Raw genomic sequence first — 14,817 nt, 5'->3', positions numbered from 1 at the left:
TATCAGACTATGAATTTACACTACATCGGTTGCATTACTCGTATTACGTAAATAACAATAAGTTATGTTTTAGCCTGCGTAATGTAGAAAAATACCGTTCACTGGGAGTGACTGGTAGACGCTGTCAACGGAAGAGAGAAAATTCTACGCAATGTGTAAATAAATATTTGAAAAAACATCAGTATTGCATGGGCAGGTCTTTCTGTTTTGTTGAACCGACTAAGTACTTTTTACCATAATCTTAATTCGAGAGCTTTTTCCGAAGGTTTCTTTAAATCATTTTCATAAAATTTACCCATAACTTGAATGCTTTCAATTTGTTTGGCGGACGGCTTGAGGGTTTGATCAGATGGAGTTAAGCACTGCATCCCAACGATGATAGATTTGTGGTCAGTGATTCTAGACACGAGATTAGCAATAAGACTGTCCAAAAACGGGAAAAGTATTTCAATTCGAACTGCTTAAAACTTTAGAACAGCGACATTACAAATTTGTCACACAGCATTTCGACAGACTGTTAATCCAAAATTGTCACAAACACACCTTTTTTCTTCTTGTTCTCTCTGTCGAGATCTGTGTGACATCATTATCAATGATGCTATATACCAGGGGTGCACAACCTATAGTATATAACTACAGTATATACTATATATTTAATATATAGTCACTATGTATAGGCCTATACACATGTACAGTATATAGCATAGTATAGTTATATTGATATAAGTTAGTATGTATATAGTATCATTGATCATTATGATATATCAATACGTCTTGCGTAAAAATTAAATAGTTTCATTCAATAAAAGCAGAAGCTTTCGTAAGCTCTAACTTGCTTTGTCAGATTTAAAACGTAGGCAAAAATGTACTACGCAAGTGTCTGTTAGGTAACGTCAATTACGCTCGCCAGGCAATGAATTGAAATATATGCTAATTTTCAACATAAAACGACGTAGCCTACTAGTTTTCCAAAGTGTAAATTAATCTAAAGCTAATGGCCTAAATGATAATAAAATAAAAATAAATAATATAAAATAACAATAAAAAAGTAGCCTACATAAAATTAAATAATAAAGCTGCGCGAAGTGACGCAACTCAAAAAGGAGGATACCTAATAGTTAATGAATAGAAAAATCTAAGTTCATCAAAGATATATTCGGTTCGGGCAGGAGGAAAATGGTAATTAAGTGTAATAGTAGTCAACAGAAGGCGAAAGATATTTTTCATTGAACATAAAAGCTTACCTCAGAAAGCTGGTCGTTATACTCCAGTAAATGTGTAAAACTAACTTATTTAAAGATTTACCAACAAATGGGAGGGGCTTTGCCTTTGTGGTGCCTTCTTAAAGTGGCAGCGGCAAGCGAGACGCTACAGCCCTAGCATGCGGTAATTTTTGAGTAATAGCATTTTTTGTTATTTCACTTATAAAATAAAAGAAATTCTCCATTTGGCTGGCTGGCCTCGCAAGAAATGCGGCCCGTGTTCGATATTCAGTGGCGCTATGCCGTTGTAATGCCTTTAATGTTTACATATCATACTAAAGCGATGGTGGGGGCTATATTAGTGTATTGGAATTATTTAAAGCTTTATTGTCCTTTAAAACTCTTTTTATCTATCAACTTTTGACTCATTTGGTTATGCTTTCGCTTCTTTGTTTCTTCTAGCCAGCACAACATTCGTAAAATTCCAGTTCTCATATTCCAAATGTGTAGTGATGTAGTCGTATTAATTACATATTAGAAGAAATCATGCATGTACCATTTCCCACAACATACTTTTCTAAAGACGTTTTCCGAAGAAGAAATTTCATATGAGACCTTTCAGAAGAGAGCGATTAAGCCAAAACCATTTCTTTTCATTGCTTTATACTGTAGTCAATCAGAGTAGGCAACTAGCTAAACGTCACATAAATGTGTCACAAAATATTTTATTTTTAACCACTAACAATCTGACAACAATTTTACATCACAGAGATATTGTCAACAAGAATACGTATAAATTCGTAACGTAACTGCACTATAAACACTTCCCAAAATCACATCTATTGTTTGAAATCCAGCAAACTATTTTATGTTTCAAGAGCTATCTGATGTATAATAATGTAAAACTAAACACGAATGTTTGAATGACAGAAATCTAGCCAAAGACAATACAACTTTCTTAATAATACGAACAATTTGTAATTTAATTCGTCACCATGAGCGCCACAACACCATAGTAATTAAACGCACCCAACACCCATGCACTGTGGATGCCAACATTGGTGCATGCTTAATATTTGAAAACAGCTTTTCATGTAACTCTCTCTAGTATTATTTACTGACAACAACTCTGATTTTAGGCCAACTTCTTTTGGACTTGCCTCTCACTTAGCATTCCACTCAGTTTAGATTTTTTTTCCAAAATTTTAGTACATTTGGAAAATTGGATCTGATCCGGCAAACATCGAAAACTGCAACCTAGTTTACTGTAATCAAACCAAACCGTATCATCAGAATGTAACAGCTGTGCAAATGTCAAAGTTAAAATTCTTTCTATTTCGTATTTCTTACATTTATCTGAAAGAAGAGTTTTTTGCTGGAATCATGGCAATTGATCACTAATATTGCACGTTACAAGAAAAATGTTTTAAATGCAACACCAGTGGTGCATATAGGAAATAAAGGCTTTACTCTTTTTCAACAGTTGTTTTTAAATCATCCACCACTTTTCTGAGCTCCATGACTAAGCTGTCAATTTGCTTTCTATTGGTATGTCTTCCAGTCGATATCCTAATTGCATTTCTTGCCACATCTTTTCCAACATGAAACGACAGAAGGATCTTTGATGGTTCACAGTTGCCTGAGTGACATGCGGAACCAGTGCTGCAGCAAAAACCCTTTGCATTCTTCACCACTTTGTAACCTACAGTTGATTTACAAGTGAACAAAGATAACAACAGGTCTATATAGATTATAGATGCTAAACCAACACTAAAAGTATCTAATAAATTACTCTTGCAACCTTAGTGTTTTAGTTATACATAACGTATTCAATTTTCACCACTGCTCCTTGACTTGCAGGTGAATAAAACATAAAATGAACTGACATTTTTGTATATGGTAAAATAAAAAACAAGATATAAGATCGCACTCTAAGGTTAACTTCTAATTCTTCTATACAAGCTTTCGCAAGCATAAGCTTGCTTCATCAGGTGTACTAAGAGATATCATTAATATTTTGGTTACATACCTTCCAACCCCTTGCCAAGTATTGATACATTGCAAGTATTTGGCAGCTTGTTTGGTGATTTGCAATTAAACGTTATATTTTTATTCCCAAAGATTTCCTGTCAACACAGTATATATTGTATTTTACATTGAACTTGACGTTCCCTTAGAATTTCCTTTGGATTTGCATATAATCGGAAATCGTTTTTATCGGCTGAACCTGGAAATCAATTCAGGCAAAAACCAAATTTGGGCATTTTCATCCAATTTGGCCAAATTAATTTGGTTTGCTGAAACTTCGGTGCACTAGTAATAAAAACAAAGCATGAAAATTGTTAACTTACAGCCATTTTGATTTCCAGGTAATCCCTAGAATCTTCCATTGCGACAGTATAATCATTTAAATAATCCCGTACCAAAGCAGCTGCTTTCCCTAAACCAACAATCATTGGTGTATTTTCTGTTCCTGCTCTCCAGCCATTTTCTTGTCCACCACCAAGTATAAATGGGTGAAAAGTTTTATTATTAAGATTTTTTACATATAATGCACCAATCCTTGGACCATAAAACTGAAAAAAGAATTTATGACAAAAAAGAATTGCAGATGAAATTTCACTACATTAAATATATAAAAAAAATCATAAAAATGTTACATTACAAAATTAAATTACCTTATGGCCTGCAAGAGTTAGGCAGTCTACACCAAGCTCATTTACGTTAACAGGAATTTTCCCAATAGCCTGAGCAGCATCAGTATGAATCATTATGCTTGAAGAAAGTTTGTTTTCTATTCTACGAACTGCAGACGAAATCTCCTGTATGGGCTGAATACAAATTTTTAACATTAATGCCTTTGAAAACATCAAACTAAACAGTATATACATTATGTAACATAAAAGATCTCATCACAAATAAAACAAATTGGCAAAGGATCAAGTTAATAACTTCAACAATGCCTAAAGAGCACAATCATTCAAAGTTACGTTAAACAGGACATTGGTTGTATTAAAACACCTTTGTAGATTTATTTCATTTAGCATAAATTTCTGTTTACTTTATGAACAAAATATTTTATGCACCCTGCTTTATACACTGAACTGACATGCTAGACATAACAATCAATATCAGATTTCAGTAATTTTTTCCTTACCATGATAGTTCCAGTTTCATTGTTGGCCATCATAATGGTTACTAAACATGTATTTGGTTGAATTGCGGCAACCACATCACTAGGAACTATTTCACCAATTGTCTTGTTAATGGGAACTTTGGTTATATCTGCAACATATAACAGTACTGTGAGGGGTATTCTGTTTTCCAAACACAAGATGTAAAATGGCAGTGACGGGAGTAGGGCAGTCACTGCCTTGGTTTCTACCCAACTCCTGCTTTGTGCATTATGCTTACCCATATTATTTCACTCTGGGTGATGGTGAGAGAACTTTTTTAAATCTCTACAATGTTAGATTCAAAACCTGATCTACCAAATACCTCAGTCATGAGCTCTGACATATATGTAACAATGTGCTATCTACAGGTACAGAGTCCTTGTTACTACAAAACCTATTTATAATTTTTCATATACATCTTTACAAGTTACAACGTTCAGATTTTCAAGTTCCAAATTCAGCAAATGCGTTATGTCTTTTGCCCTTATCGGTTGCAGCGAACATGTTCATAGTACTATTCCTGTTAATGGCTTCAAAATGAACACAGATATCACAAACAGGCGAGAATGGTTGATTAGGTTTACTTCATGGTTTAGCCGTATAAAGCGTAATCATGTATCACACGAACTTATCTTTTGGATAAGAAAAGTGATGGGTTTTGGATTTTTTTTAGTTTTGGAGTTAGGATTTGGATGTATTTGCACAAGAAAAATGTTTTATTGTGAGCGTAATTTTATTTTAACTTAGTATGATATCATTATTAATATAATTGCAGGCGATAACATCTAACTAACATCAAACTCGCTTCACATGTACAAATTGTTCCATGGCAAAGATGACAAATAACGTGACATGCATTGCTGTAATGTTATTTTGCATTTTTCGTAATACTGCATTGATCTGTTCCCTACTTAAATAAGCTAATGGTTAAAACACTTGGATATCACGTACTTATTTTTTGAAGCCCACGAGTGTAAGTTATAACTTACAACGAAGTTTGGTTGTACACAGTTTTAATTCCTGACAGAAAATAAAGTGAAAACAGTCCTGGTGTAAGTATGCTAACAGAGCTTGCATTCATATTACACATCTACTCATTAAACCTGCTTTTCCTTTGTTTTCTAAAGCTTGCAGAGGTGCAGAAACTGAATCATGTTCAACAGTTGTGGTAACAATGTGAGGTTTTCTGTAGGTTTCTCCTGATTCGCTTCGGGAAATGCAGGAAGCTTCGTAGTTTTCAACAGCAGAATAAATTACCCAGTTGTTAGATTCACTTCCACCAGATGTAAATATTATGTCTCGAGATGCAGCACCAATACATGCAGCAACATTGTTTCTTGCTTCTTCTATAAGCATTCTGGCTTGAAGTCCTATTGCAAATAAGCAATCCATAGATCGTTACTGGTTAGTGTAGTTTCCAGTCCTGCAATAGTGTATATAAAGAAACAGTAGCCTGGTAGCATAAGTAGGCTGAACATTAGTAGGGTTGGGAGGAAATTAAAACTACTGGATCCAGCCGAGTCTGAATCTTTATTATTAAGATTCGGCCGGGAAATTTTCACCCGGTACGTGATCTTGCATGTTGAAGGTAAAAGTGGCGCTTGAAAGTGCATTTATAAGTAATAAAACTTAATTCCTTTTTGAATTGTAAATCATTGCATTATGATCTGGCTATCAATTCCATGCTAACATCACAGAATCTCGGTTTACAATCTGCAAGATTGTAGCCACGGGCGTAAACTTAGGCCGTGCCAAGTCAGGAATTTGGCAAGGTGCTGTACTTTTTGAAATCCTAAGACGCGTTAAAACGCTCAAAGTTTTTCTAAATTAAAATTTTAACAATCTCTGACGGGTTTCTTAACTTGTCAATGTAGGGAACAACAAACAGACTTTAACTTCAAATTTTGTTATTTTAAGGATGCAGCGGTGCACTGTTTAGCGTACCCATGGTAATTCGACCGATAAGACGTAAAATGTTTTGACCAGTCTCTAGGTTTTGTTTATAAGCCCCCTCTCGTTGTTTGACTTGATATTTTTGTTTTGAAAAGGAACTTATATGTTGGTAAATACGTGTTTCATATCGTATTCATTCAATTTAATTTTACCGAATACGAAGAAAATTGCTCGGACTCGTCACGACAGGAAGTAGGCCAATACTCGGCGGATTCCTCGGCTTCAGATTCAACTCGTCCCAACTCTAGTCATTAGGTCAAAGTAAGTTACATGAATGTATGCCATATATGCTCAACCAGATATGAAGACAAAGGAGGCCAAAGCTAGCCAATCGTTTCAATATATTACAGCTATTAGTTTAAGACGTTTCGTAATCAGCACGATATGTGCTAGCACACATAAAGCAAAGGCACACACTTGTTGGCAAAACATGTTTGAGCAACAACACAGGTAGTACAAAAATAATACAACAAAAAAGTCTAGCTTTTTATGAGATTATAAATGTCTGTGTGGGACAGTGGGTATCCCTTCAAGCTTACCTGCATCATATTTGCTACTTGGATTACCCCATCCAACAGTTAAAGCATCTTTTATGGACTCAATAACTTCATCTGCAAGTGGTGTCGTTGCATTAAAGTCAAAATACAACATTTTTCAAACTTGACATCAATACTACAATATGTAAGTACACTCAGTTAACTTAAGTGAAGGCCTAGTAGCCTACCAAAAGAAACGCAAGCAAATTTTTGCTGTAAAATCACACAAAAGTTAGGTTAAAATCAAAATAACATTTGCTTTGCTCATACAGGCCAGACTGCATAGTTTGGCATAGGCACACTCAATACAGTTTTTTATGACCTTTAGTGGCATACTTAAATGGGGATCACGACATATGGCCGTGAACAAACTCGCCGGCGACAACTGGTTGTGGACAACTGACCGGCAACAAATTGGCCGGCGATCAAATTAACCGTGACGTAAACTGGCCGGCGATGAAATTAACCGTCGATAAATTGGCCGGCGATCAAATTAACCGGCGACAAATTGGCCGTCAAAAGGTCAAAATTCTAATTCACTATCTATTCGCTATCTAGTCACTATCCAGTATGTGTATTGCAGTCAAGGTTGCCACTCGTAGAGTTTTTTGGCCCCTTGTACGGCCCCATGCTTCACGACATGGCGACCTTGTCCCAGCGTTGTACTGTTTACTACCGAACAAAGCACAAGAAACATACTACTTGAGCGTACTTACATCGGGCGTCGCTTTCGAACTCAGCTCCGAAGAGACCCGCCATATTCACATGACTTCTGGAACGTCCATGTTCGGGTGTTAAATGGCGAAGCCAGAACAAACAACAAAGTTGAAGGTCACCACAATCTAATAAACAGGATGTTATCAATGCAACACCCAACCATTTGGAAATTTATAGAAGCTTTGAGGAAATTATAGAACATAAACAAAAACAAGATTGAGGCGCTCTGTGCCCAAGGGCATCCTGTCAAAAGGAGGAAATACAAGGATCTGGATGCGCGACTTCAAACCATCGTTGAAGATTTTGCAAACCGTGACATATTAGATTTTCTCAGAGGCATCGCCCACAACCTACAATTTGCGCAATAAACTTCCTTATTTGTCAAATAACAGTTTGTGTAAATTTTAGTGCCCTTATTATGTAGTGTCATATGTGTTTTGCAGTGAACGTCTTTTAATGTTGTTACTCGTATTTCTCGTATTTCCGGAAATATTTCTGTTAATTTCAATAAATGTTTCAATGTGTATTGAAATAAAAAAAAATTTTGTTAAAAACAAAGGAAATAGTTACAAACAAATATTTACATATCATATACTACCATCAACTTAAACACAATAATTCAGCACTTGCACGGTCAATTTACCTCCCGGTCAATTTTCATTCCGGTCAGTCTGTTCCCGGTTAGTTTGTTCGCGGTCAATTTACATCACAGTCAGTTTGTTCGCGGTCAATTTACGTCACGTTCAGTTGACCCCGGTGAGTTTGTTCGCGGTCACTTTCCCGCGGCCATATGTCGTGGAACCACTTAAATGCGTTATTTTGCACCAAATGACTTGGACAGAACTTTTGTGCCCTCAATTTTCAATTGATTTAAAGATTAAATAAGTCAAACTGTGTTCATTACTGTCTAATTGCGCACTTCCATTGTGTCTGAGCATTTTTACGCACCCTCACTTGTCATTTTTCGTTGTTTGGCGCACCCAAAGATCTTACTGAAAACAACCATACTCTGCAGTCCGGCATACAGTTACTTCTGTACTTGGAAGATGTTTATTATTGCTTATTCATCAAAAAATTTTCATTCAGTCATCATTAGATATAATAGTGTAGCGGCCGTTGGGTGCTTCTTCGTTGGTCGCTGGTTGGCGCCCTCGGAATACTCCCCGTACGTGGTAATTTCCACAACGCGCGTCCGTTTTTCTATCCCATTCTTTCCGGCACTGGTTCCGCATAGGACGGGAGTTCGATTAAAGCCATGAACTAAGAAGGTCGTTTTCTTTTCTTTTAATATATGAGCGAAGCTAACAGACAACTGAAGCAGCAGCCTTCTGAGTCAGGAGTCAGCAACCGAACAACGCACCAAGCATTAACCTTCGCCATAATAGCGTCTGTCTGTTCAACTCCAGTCCAAGTGTGAAGTGTCCCAACATACCCTACCTATAGCCTACATATTTTTGACACTGTGTGAAGGGCATAATGACTGAATAAGGTATAGTCAGTACATAGGCCTCGTAGTAGCTCAAGGCTTTACTTTTACTTGTTAACACTAGCTTAAGTTGAGCCTGCTTTGTCAATCATCAAAGGTATATGGTAACCTGTATTGCCGGCTCAGTAACCGAGTGGTACCAAGGTACTCAGCGTGAGGTGTGTGACGTTGCGTCTAAAATTTTGGCATGTAACAAAATTACTTCAAACAAAGCTGGAAATGAAAAAAACGGCAAAATATGCATCAGTTGGCGATAAAACATCTTAAATCAAAAATATACGGCTTATCTTGCCGGTTGGTTCTTTAATTTCATGCAAATAGTTCGCATAGTATCTTCAATATGCTGCTAAATTAATCACTAATTACACACGATTCCGCATTGACAAAACAAAAAAAGTTTTCACATGCTTTTTCATCTATCACTTTAAAATAGAAATTTAGAAATGTTGGTGCACTATTTTTCATTTTATACTCAAACTAATTAGCGACTTTACTTTGGTCCTCACTGCTCACAAACCGTCGCTTGCATTGATAAGGACCAAACTACGCATGAAATATAGCGGCTAGAATTAATTTGTCTTCCAATGCGGGATTTCCCCTGTTGTCATGGCAATAACTTAAAAAACATTTGATAGGCCTACCTGAATTAACAGGGACTGTAGGCTCCTATTTCTTTTCCGCTTTCTGACCCGTGTTACTTAAAGTCAGGTTGGTTGTATAAAATAGCTAATAATTTTAGAACGTGTAAAAAAATCATGAGCGTACGTACATACAATCCCTCTGTTCGTGTTGGAAACTGGAATGAAGACATTTGTTTGGAAGAAGTGAGTCGTTTTCACTCGTTGGTATGGTTTGGTAATCTTTATCCTCGGACTGGGGAAAGTTTTTGCACGACTTAAACCTGGCGATGATTCCTCATCGCTCGAGCCCTGGTTACCGAGCTAGCCTTTGTGCAAGTTCCAATTGTCACATAGTCACACTACTTTTTATTTTGATTTTTTATATAGTATTGCCTGAATTTAGAACTGTCCACCAGGTCCACTGAACAGGAACAAGTGTCGTTAATTGTGTGTCCAAGGGCATTAAAGCAGAATATACTGTCATTGGGTTTCGACCATTTTCGTTGTTTATTTATTATAAATTGACCTAAAGATAAAACAACCTTTGGAGTGTACATTGATGAATCTCTTGTGTGTGCAGCTGCCACACTTTCCACTATGGACAGTGTCTAACTAAGTAAATGTAGCAACACTCATTCTAAATAAAATAAATTATGGATTATCATATCTGGCAATTCATGGTTAGCACCTAACCTATTTTTATTGTATAAAGTGTTCAGCAATTAGGTGAAAATAAAATCACAATGAAAATTGGAATATGATAATTACAATAATTGTTTCAGATAAAATTAACTACTAACTAATGATGATGTATATTGCAAAACCCACTAATGCAACACATGAAATGTATAATAGTAATAAAACATTATGTATACAATATACCATGATGGCACAGGTAGTTGTTTACATTACCAGCACATTGAGTAGAAGTTTTAATTTTATTTGAGTAAACTTGCAACATACAAACTTCCTAAGTAGATTGTGCTAATATTTACGCAAAAATAAATGCAATGGATGAAAGAAACAGTTATTTTGGGCCACAAAAATTATTAAACTTGTTGATTTTGTTGTATGATTGCAGTTTATTGTATTAATGTCAAGATGCAGACTGATATTAGCTATTTTTATTTAGGATTTGCTAAAAGATTTTCTGGGAAAAAAAGAAAGAGGTGAACTTCTTGTGCAGAAAACCCATAACTTGCTGGAAAATATTCTGAAAAAGGTATTGTATTTTATGTTTCTGGTGCTATTTATTGAGCAGGTGAAAATTTATCGGTGTGTACTCAGTAATTTAACATACAGTACTGTTAACTTGTACCATGTTACTATGCCATTTTCAAATTATACTAAAATGCTATGTAGCCTACTGCTACATTTTCTGCCATGTTCAAGCCCTTAATTAGAAAATTGCTAATTTCATTAATGTTTAATACCACAGAAGGAGCTGAGTGTATCAACAGACGGATTTGTGCATTTTGGAGACACGGTGATGATCGTCAACCCAGGGCAAGAAGATATTCCACATTCATTGCAACAGGTAACTTTGTTCTTTTGTAATTTTGATGTATGTATTAAATGTATTTTTCTTAAATATAAAGTATGTATTATTTTTTCTTTAAACAGTTTTTAAAAATTTAAACAGATTTTTAAAAATAATTTCTTGTAAAGTACAATCTGCAAGGAACAAGTGTCAACTTTTTTAAAATGTTTTAACTTGTTGGCCAGAAAGATAGCTGACATTGATTGTAAGCTTTATGAAATATATTCTTGTGTTACCAAACACAAGGTTGAACCACCACGTCCACCAACTTCTTTGTCCATTAACATGGATGAATACAAAATGCATTTGGCTCAACAAGTAGAGGCACCATGTTCTCTTTCGGCATCACGCATTCTTAATCCTTGTGCAAGAAATAGTTTTGTAATTACAAGGTACGCAGAAATTGTTTACAACCATTTAAGTTTTTACTTTAGTAGCATATACGGTACTATTATTTATAAAATTAATTTTTTTTGTGTTTTTCTGCCGTTCTTTATAGTGAATTAACTAAAGTTCTGTATTGTCCGACTTGCAGTATTGATGGCAGTGAAAATGGTTCACCCCTAAGATTTGGCCAGCCTTTTGCGATTTCAACTACAAGTGGATATGCCGGCAACGTTAGTGCACAAACAACATTGTACAACACATGCTTACTTGTTAAATATTAATGGGGGCGAAAGATGTGAATGTTAGATATATTTTTACGTAGCTTAAAAGTTAAATGGTGGCTTGTCACAAGATAGATATGTAGATTTCTGTCGCAAATAAACAAAAAGAAACATACATTTAACAATCTAGAGGCTTGCTTGAATTTTTTTTTAATTTTTAGGCGATTTAAAACGAAGGTATTCCATTTACCATTTATGTTTAGTTGAAGGTGTTTAGTGACCATGCCCGGTTCAATCTCAGTGCAAAAAAATCTCGTCAGCAAATAATTCAGTTGATTGATGAACTGAATTATTTGACTACCTGGCAAGCGCTTGCTTTTCATCCTCAACAAAGATTGGAATATGAGGGACTGCCCGTACCTGTAAGTTTTGTTATTGCCAGACAATAACCAAAAAATACATGTTTTAATGATTTTATTGGATGCAACGTAATGTTTTGAAATGACTTTTACACAAAATAGGCTCACCTTCTCTTTGAACTTATACTGTAGATGTATAAATAGATATAAAACAAACAAATGCAAAAAATATTGGGTTATGTATAAAAATTAGTTTAAATTACAATTTCTTTCTTAAACTAGACTAATTGCAAGATAGTTATAATGCACAACAAGACTGGTCAAGAATTATCTGTACCATCTGATTGTGGCTTGAAGTAGGTATATAAAGGACAGTAGTTAGGTATATATATGGCAGATAAGAAGTTTAGTATTACCAAACGTTTATTTAAAGCAATATAAATGAAAATTACTAATGAACTCTCATAATGGGTTTCCAAAAAAGTCTTTCTCAAACCTTACCTCTCATACCTGCCATACATATATCATTTGTGTTGGTACTTGCTGTGAAGCAGGTTACTAACATCTTTGAATTTGTGTGTTGGTTTATATTATTTGTGTGTGCTAATTGTTATCAGGCTAATACGAAGCTGATCCTCCGTCATAACAAAACTGGAGAAAAACTTATTATTCATGACAAGTATATGGTCAGGTATTAAGCTGCATGACCAACATCTTCTGATGACCAGTATAAAATTGTTTTAGTTAATCGCATGTTGCATTTATATTTTGTTCTCGAGCATGATTGAGTCCCAAGTAACGTGATTACTGACAATATCATTGTAAGAAATAATGAGGTTGCACCATACATGATTTAGTGTACTGGTTATTAAAAAGACTTATTCTTGACCTTAATATTTCATTAATATGTGAACTAAGGTCCTATATCAAATGTTATGCAAATATAGTTCTAGTACACGATAGGTCTACACAAGTTAAAAAACACTCATTTTACACAACAACAGGAGGCATTCAACTTAAAATTGTTATAATTTTTGCTTCAATATCTATATTGTTTTGCATGATTTGCATGTATTTAATAAAATAAATTTTTTTGATGGTTTTCCTACACATAATAAAAATAAGTCACCTCCATAATATATTTTGCAGTCATATAATTTTAGATAAGTTAATTAACATTAATTTGATTAATTTACTTGCATTGCTTGGAATGTTTCTTTAAGCTTAGCATGTTGCCAAATTTTGCAGTGAAACTTGTTTTAAGAATTACTGATAAATAGCTAAGTAAGTTATTTCTTTGGGTTGGAGTAAATTCATGTTGTGTCGTGTTATTATGTCATTGCACATCAATTTCTAGAACTCCCTTTGGTCGTGAATATGAGGTGTCAGCTCACACAGTTCTTGATTCACACAAAGCTGAAAAAGACAATAATCATTGGGTTTTGGTCACTGGAAACCCAAGTGATGATGAAACCACACATTTTGATAGGTGGAGAATTTTTTTCATTGTTCTTCAAATGTAATGATGAATAATAATATCAGTATTAAGTTTTACCTGATGATGGATGATTTAGTTTATACTTGACTGAGTGGTCAAAACCAGTAGTGTTCCTACTGATACGTGGTAATCTGTTTTGATAGCATAAGGTAATCTTATCTCATAATTGTTGGCTGTGTGGTATTGCAAATAGAAGACCCGGGCTAAAACTCACTGGTTTACACTATTGTCGTAATAGTCAATGCTGAAAATCAGTGGTTTTGGTAAAAATGTTCCCATTTGTGGTAAGGTAAAAATAAAAAACTAGAGTAATGTATAAAAATATGTTCATCAGAATAATACACAAGCTTTAAAGATAGTGGCTGGAGCAGTAAGGAACAATCACAAGCTATTACATCACGCAAAAAGTTTTCTCAGCTCATGAATGAAGATTTCAATACTCTCCCATTCTCATTTTACACCGTCTTTTGTATGTCATAGACCAATTCCTGAACCAAGTGGGGTTCCAAAAACAGAAGAAGCAAAACCCCAACCTGCTAATCCTGAAGTTACTGAGGCAAAGCCAAGTACATCATAATTTTTTCTTAATCACTTGCATTCTAAATTGTACATCTATTTTGTAGAATTTTTTGCCACAAAATGTCAATAAAGTAGTAAAATGTGTTAGTAACAGTCATAAACCTTCATAGGCAGGTCTCAGTTTGGTAGTTTTGAGTTTAGAGTACTGTATGTTAAGCTGTTATTCTCCAAACATAGCGAAATCATACCACTTTGAGTCTGTTATTTATACATCCATTGAGGAATAACATACACGTGTCATAATTTGTGAACCTGTTTTCATGAGCATTTCAAAATTTCAGGCAAAATCATTACAAGCACAAAAAATGTCCATCACAATGATGCACAAAATGCAAGTAGGCGCAGCAACTGGGGCATGAATAGTGAAGATCATTACTGTGCTCAGTTCAATGTAGATATTTTTGAGTTAAAAACCCGCCAATGTGCTGGGCTCTTTCATTCTTATCAGTATATATAATCCACATATCACAAAAAGCAGGTTTCAGTTGTTCTTAAAAAGCTTAACAACTTTGTTGAATTATAATTAGGATGGTGATAGACGGA

The 14,817-nt window shown here is 34.9% G+C and overlaps 2 protein-coding genes across 4 annotated transcripts; one reads left to right on the top strand and one right to left on the bottom strand.

Annotated features, from left to right (window-relative positions):
- Positions 1–1,913: 1,913 nt before the first annotated feature.
- LOC143446131 (selenocysteine lyase-like) lies at positions 1,914–7,097 on the bottom strand. 2 transcript variants are annotated; one of them, XM_076945638.1, is made up of 7 exons: positions 6,871–7,097; positions 5,482–5,748; positions 4,360–4,487; positions 3,881–4,033; positions 3,554–3,778; positions 3,232–3,328; positions 1,914–2,904 (listed from the first exon to the last, which is right to left on the bottom strand). In XM_076945638.1, exons 1-7 carry the CDS (start codon positions 6,980–6,982, stop codon positions 2,669–2,671), a joined length of 1,218 nt encoding a protein of 405 aa, XP_076801753.1. In that variant the 5' UTR covers positions 6,983–7,097; the 3' UTR covers positions 1,914–2,668. The 2 variants fall into 2 exon arrangements, with proteins under 2 accessions (XP_076801753.1, XP_076801754.1); XM_076945639.1 differs by having other exon boundaries at positions 5,482–5,801; positions 6,871–7,017.
- A 2,631-nt stretch (positions 7,098–9,728) lies between these two features.
- LOC143447300 (cilia- and flagella-associated protein 161-like) lies at positions 9,729–14,361 on the top strand. Of its 2 annotated transcripts, none has more exons than XM_076947336.1 (9): positions 9,729–9,894; positions 10,823–10,912; positions 11,129–11,227; positions 11,477–11,622; positions 11,766–11,847; positions 12,102–12,260; positions 12,815–12,888; positions 13,555–13,686; positions 14,176–14,361. In XM_076947336.1, exons 1-9 carry the CDS (start codon positions 9,826–9,828, stop codon positions 14,270–14,272), a joined length of 948 nt encoding a protein of 315 aa, XP_076803451.1. In that variant the 5' UTR covers positions 9,729–9,825; the 3' UTR covers positions 14,273–14,361. The 2 variants fall into 2 exon arrangements, with proteins under 2 accessions (XP_076803451.1, XP_076803452.1); XM_076947337.1 differs by lacking the exon at positions 12,815–12,888 and adding an exon at positions 12,480–12,553.
- Positions 14,362–14,817: the final 456 nt, after the last annotated feature.

The sequence above is a fragment of the Clavelina lepadiformis genome, chromosome 2, assembly GCF_947623445.1.
Source record: "Clavelina lepadiformis chromosome 2, kaClaLepa1.1, whole genome shotgun sequence".
NCBI lineage: Eukaryota > Metazoa > Chordata > Ascidiacea > Aplousobranchia > Clavelinidae > Clavelina > Clavelina lepadiformis.
Note: the sequence above shows the minus strand (reverse complement) of the source record. Positions and strands in the feature narration are given on the sequence as shown.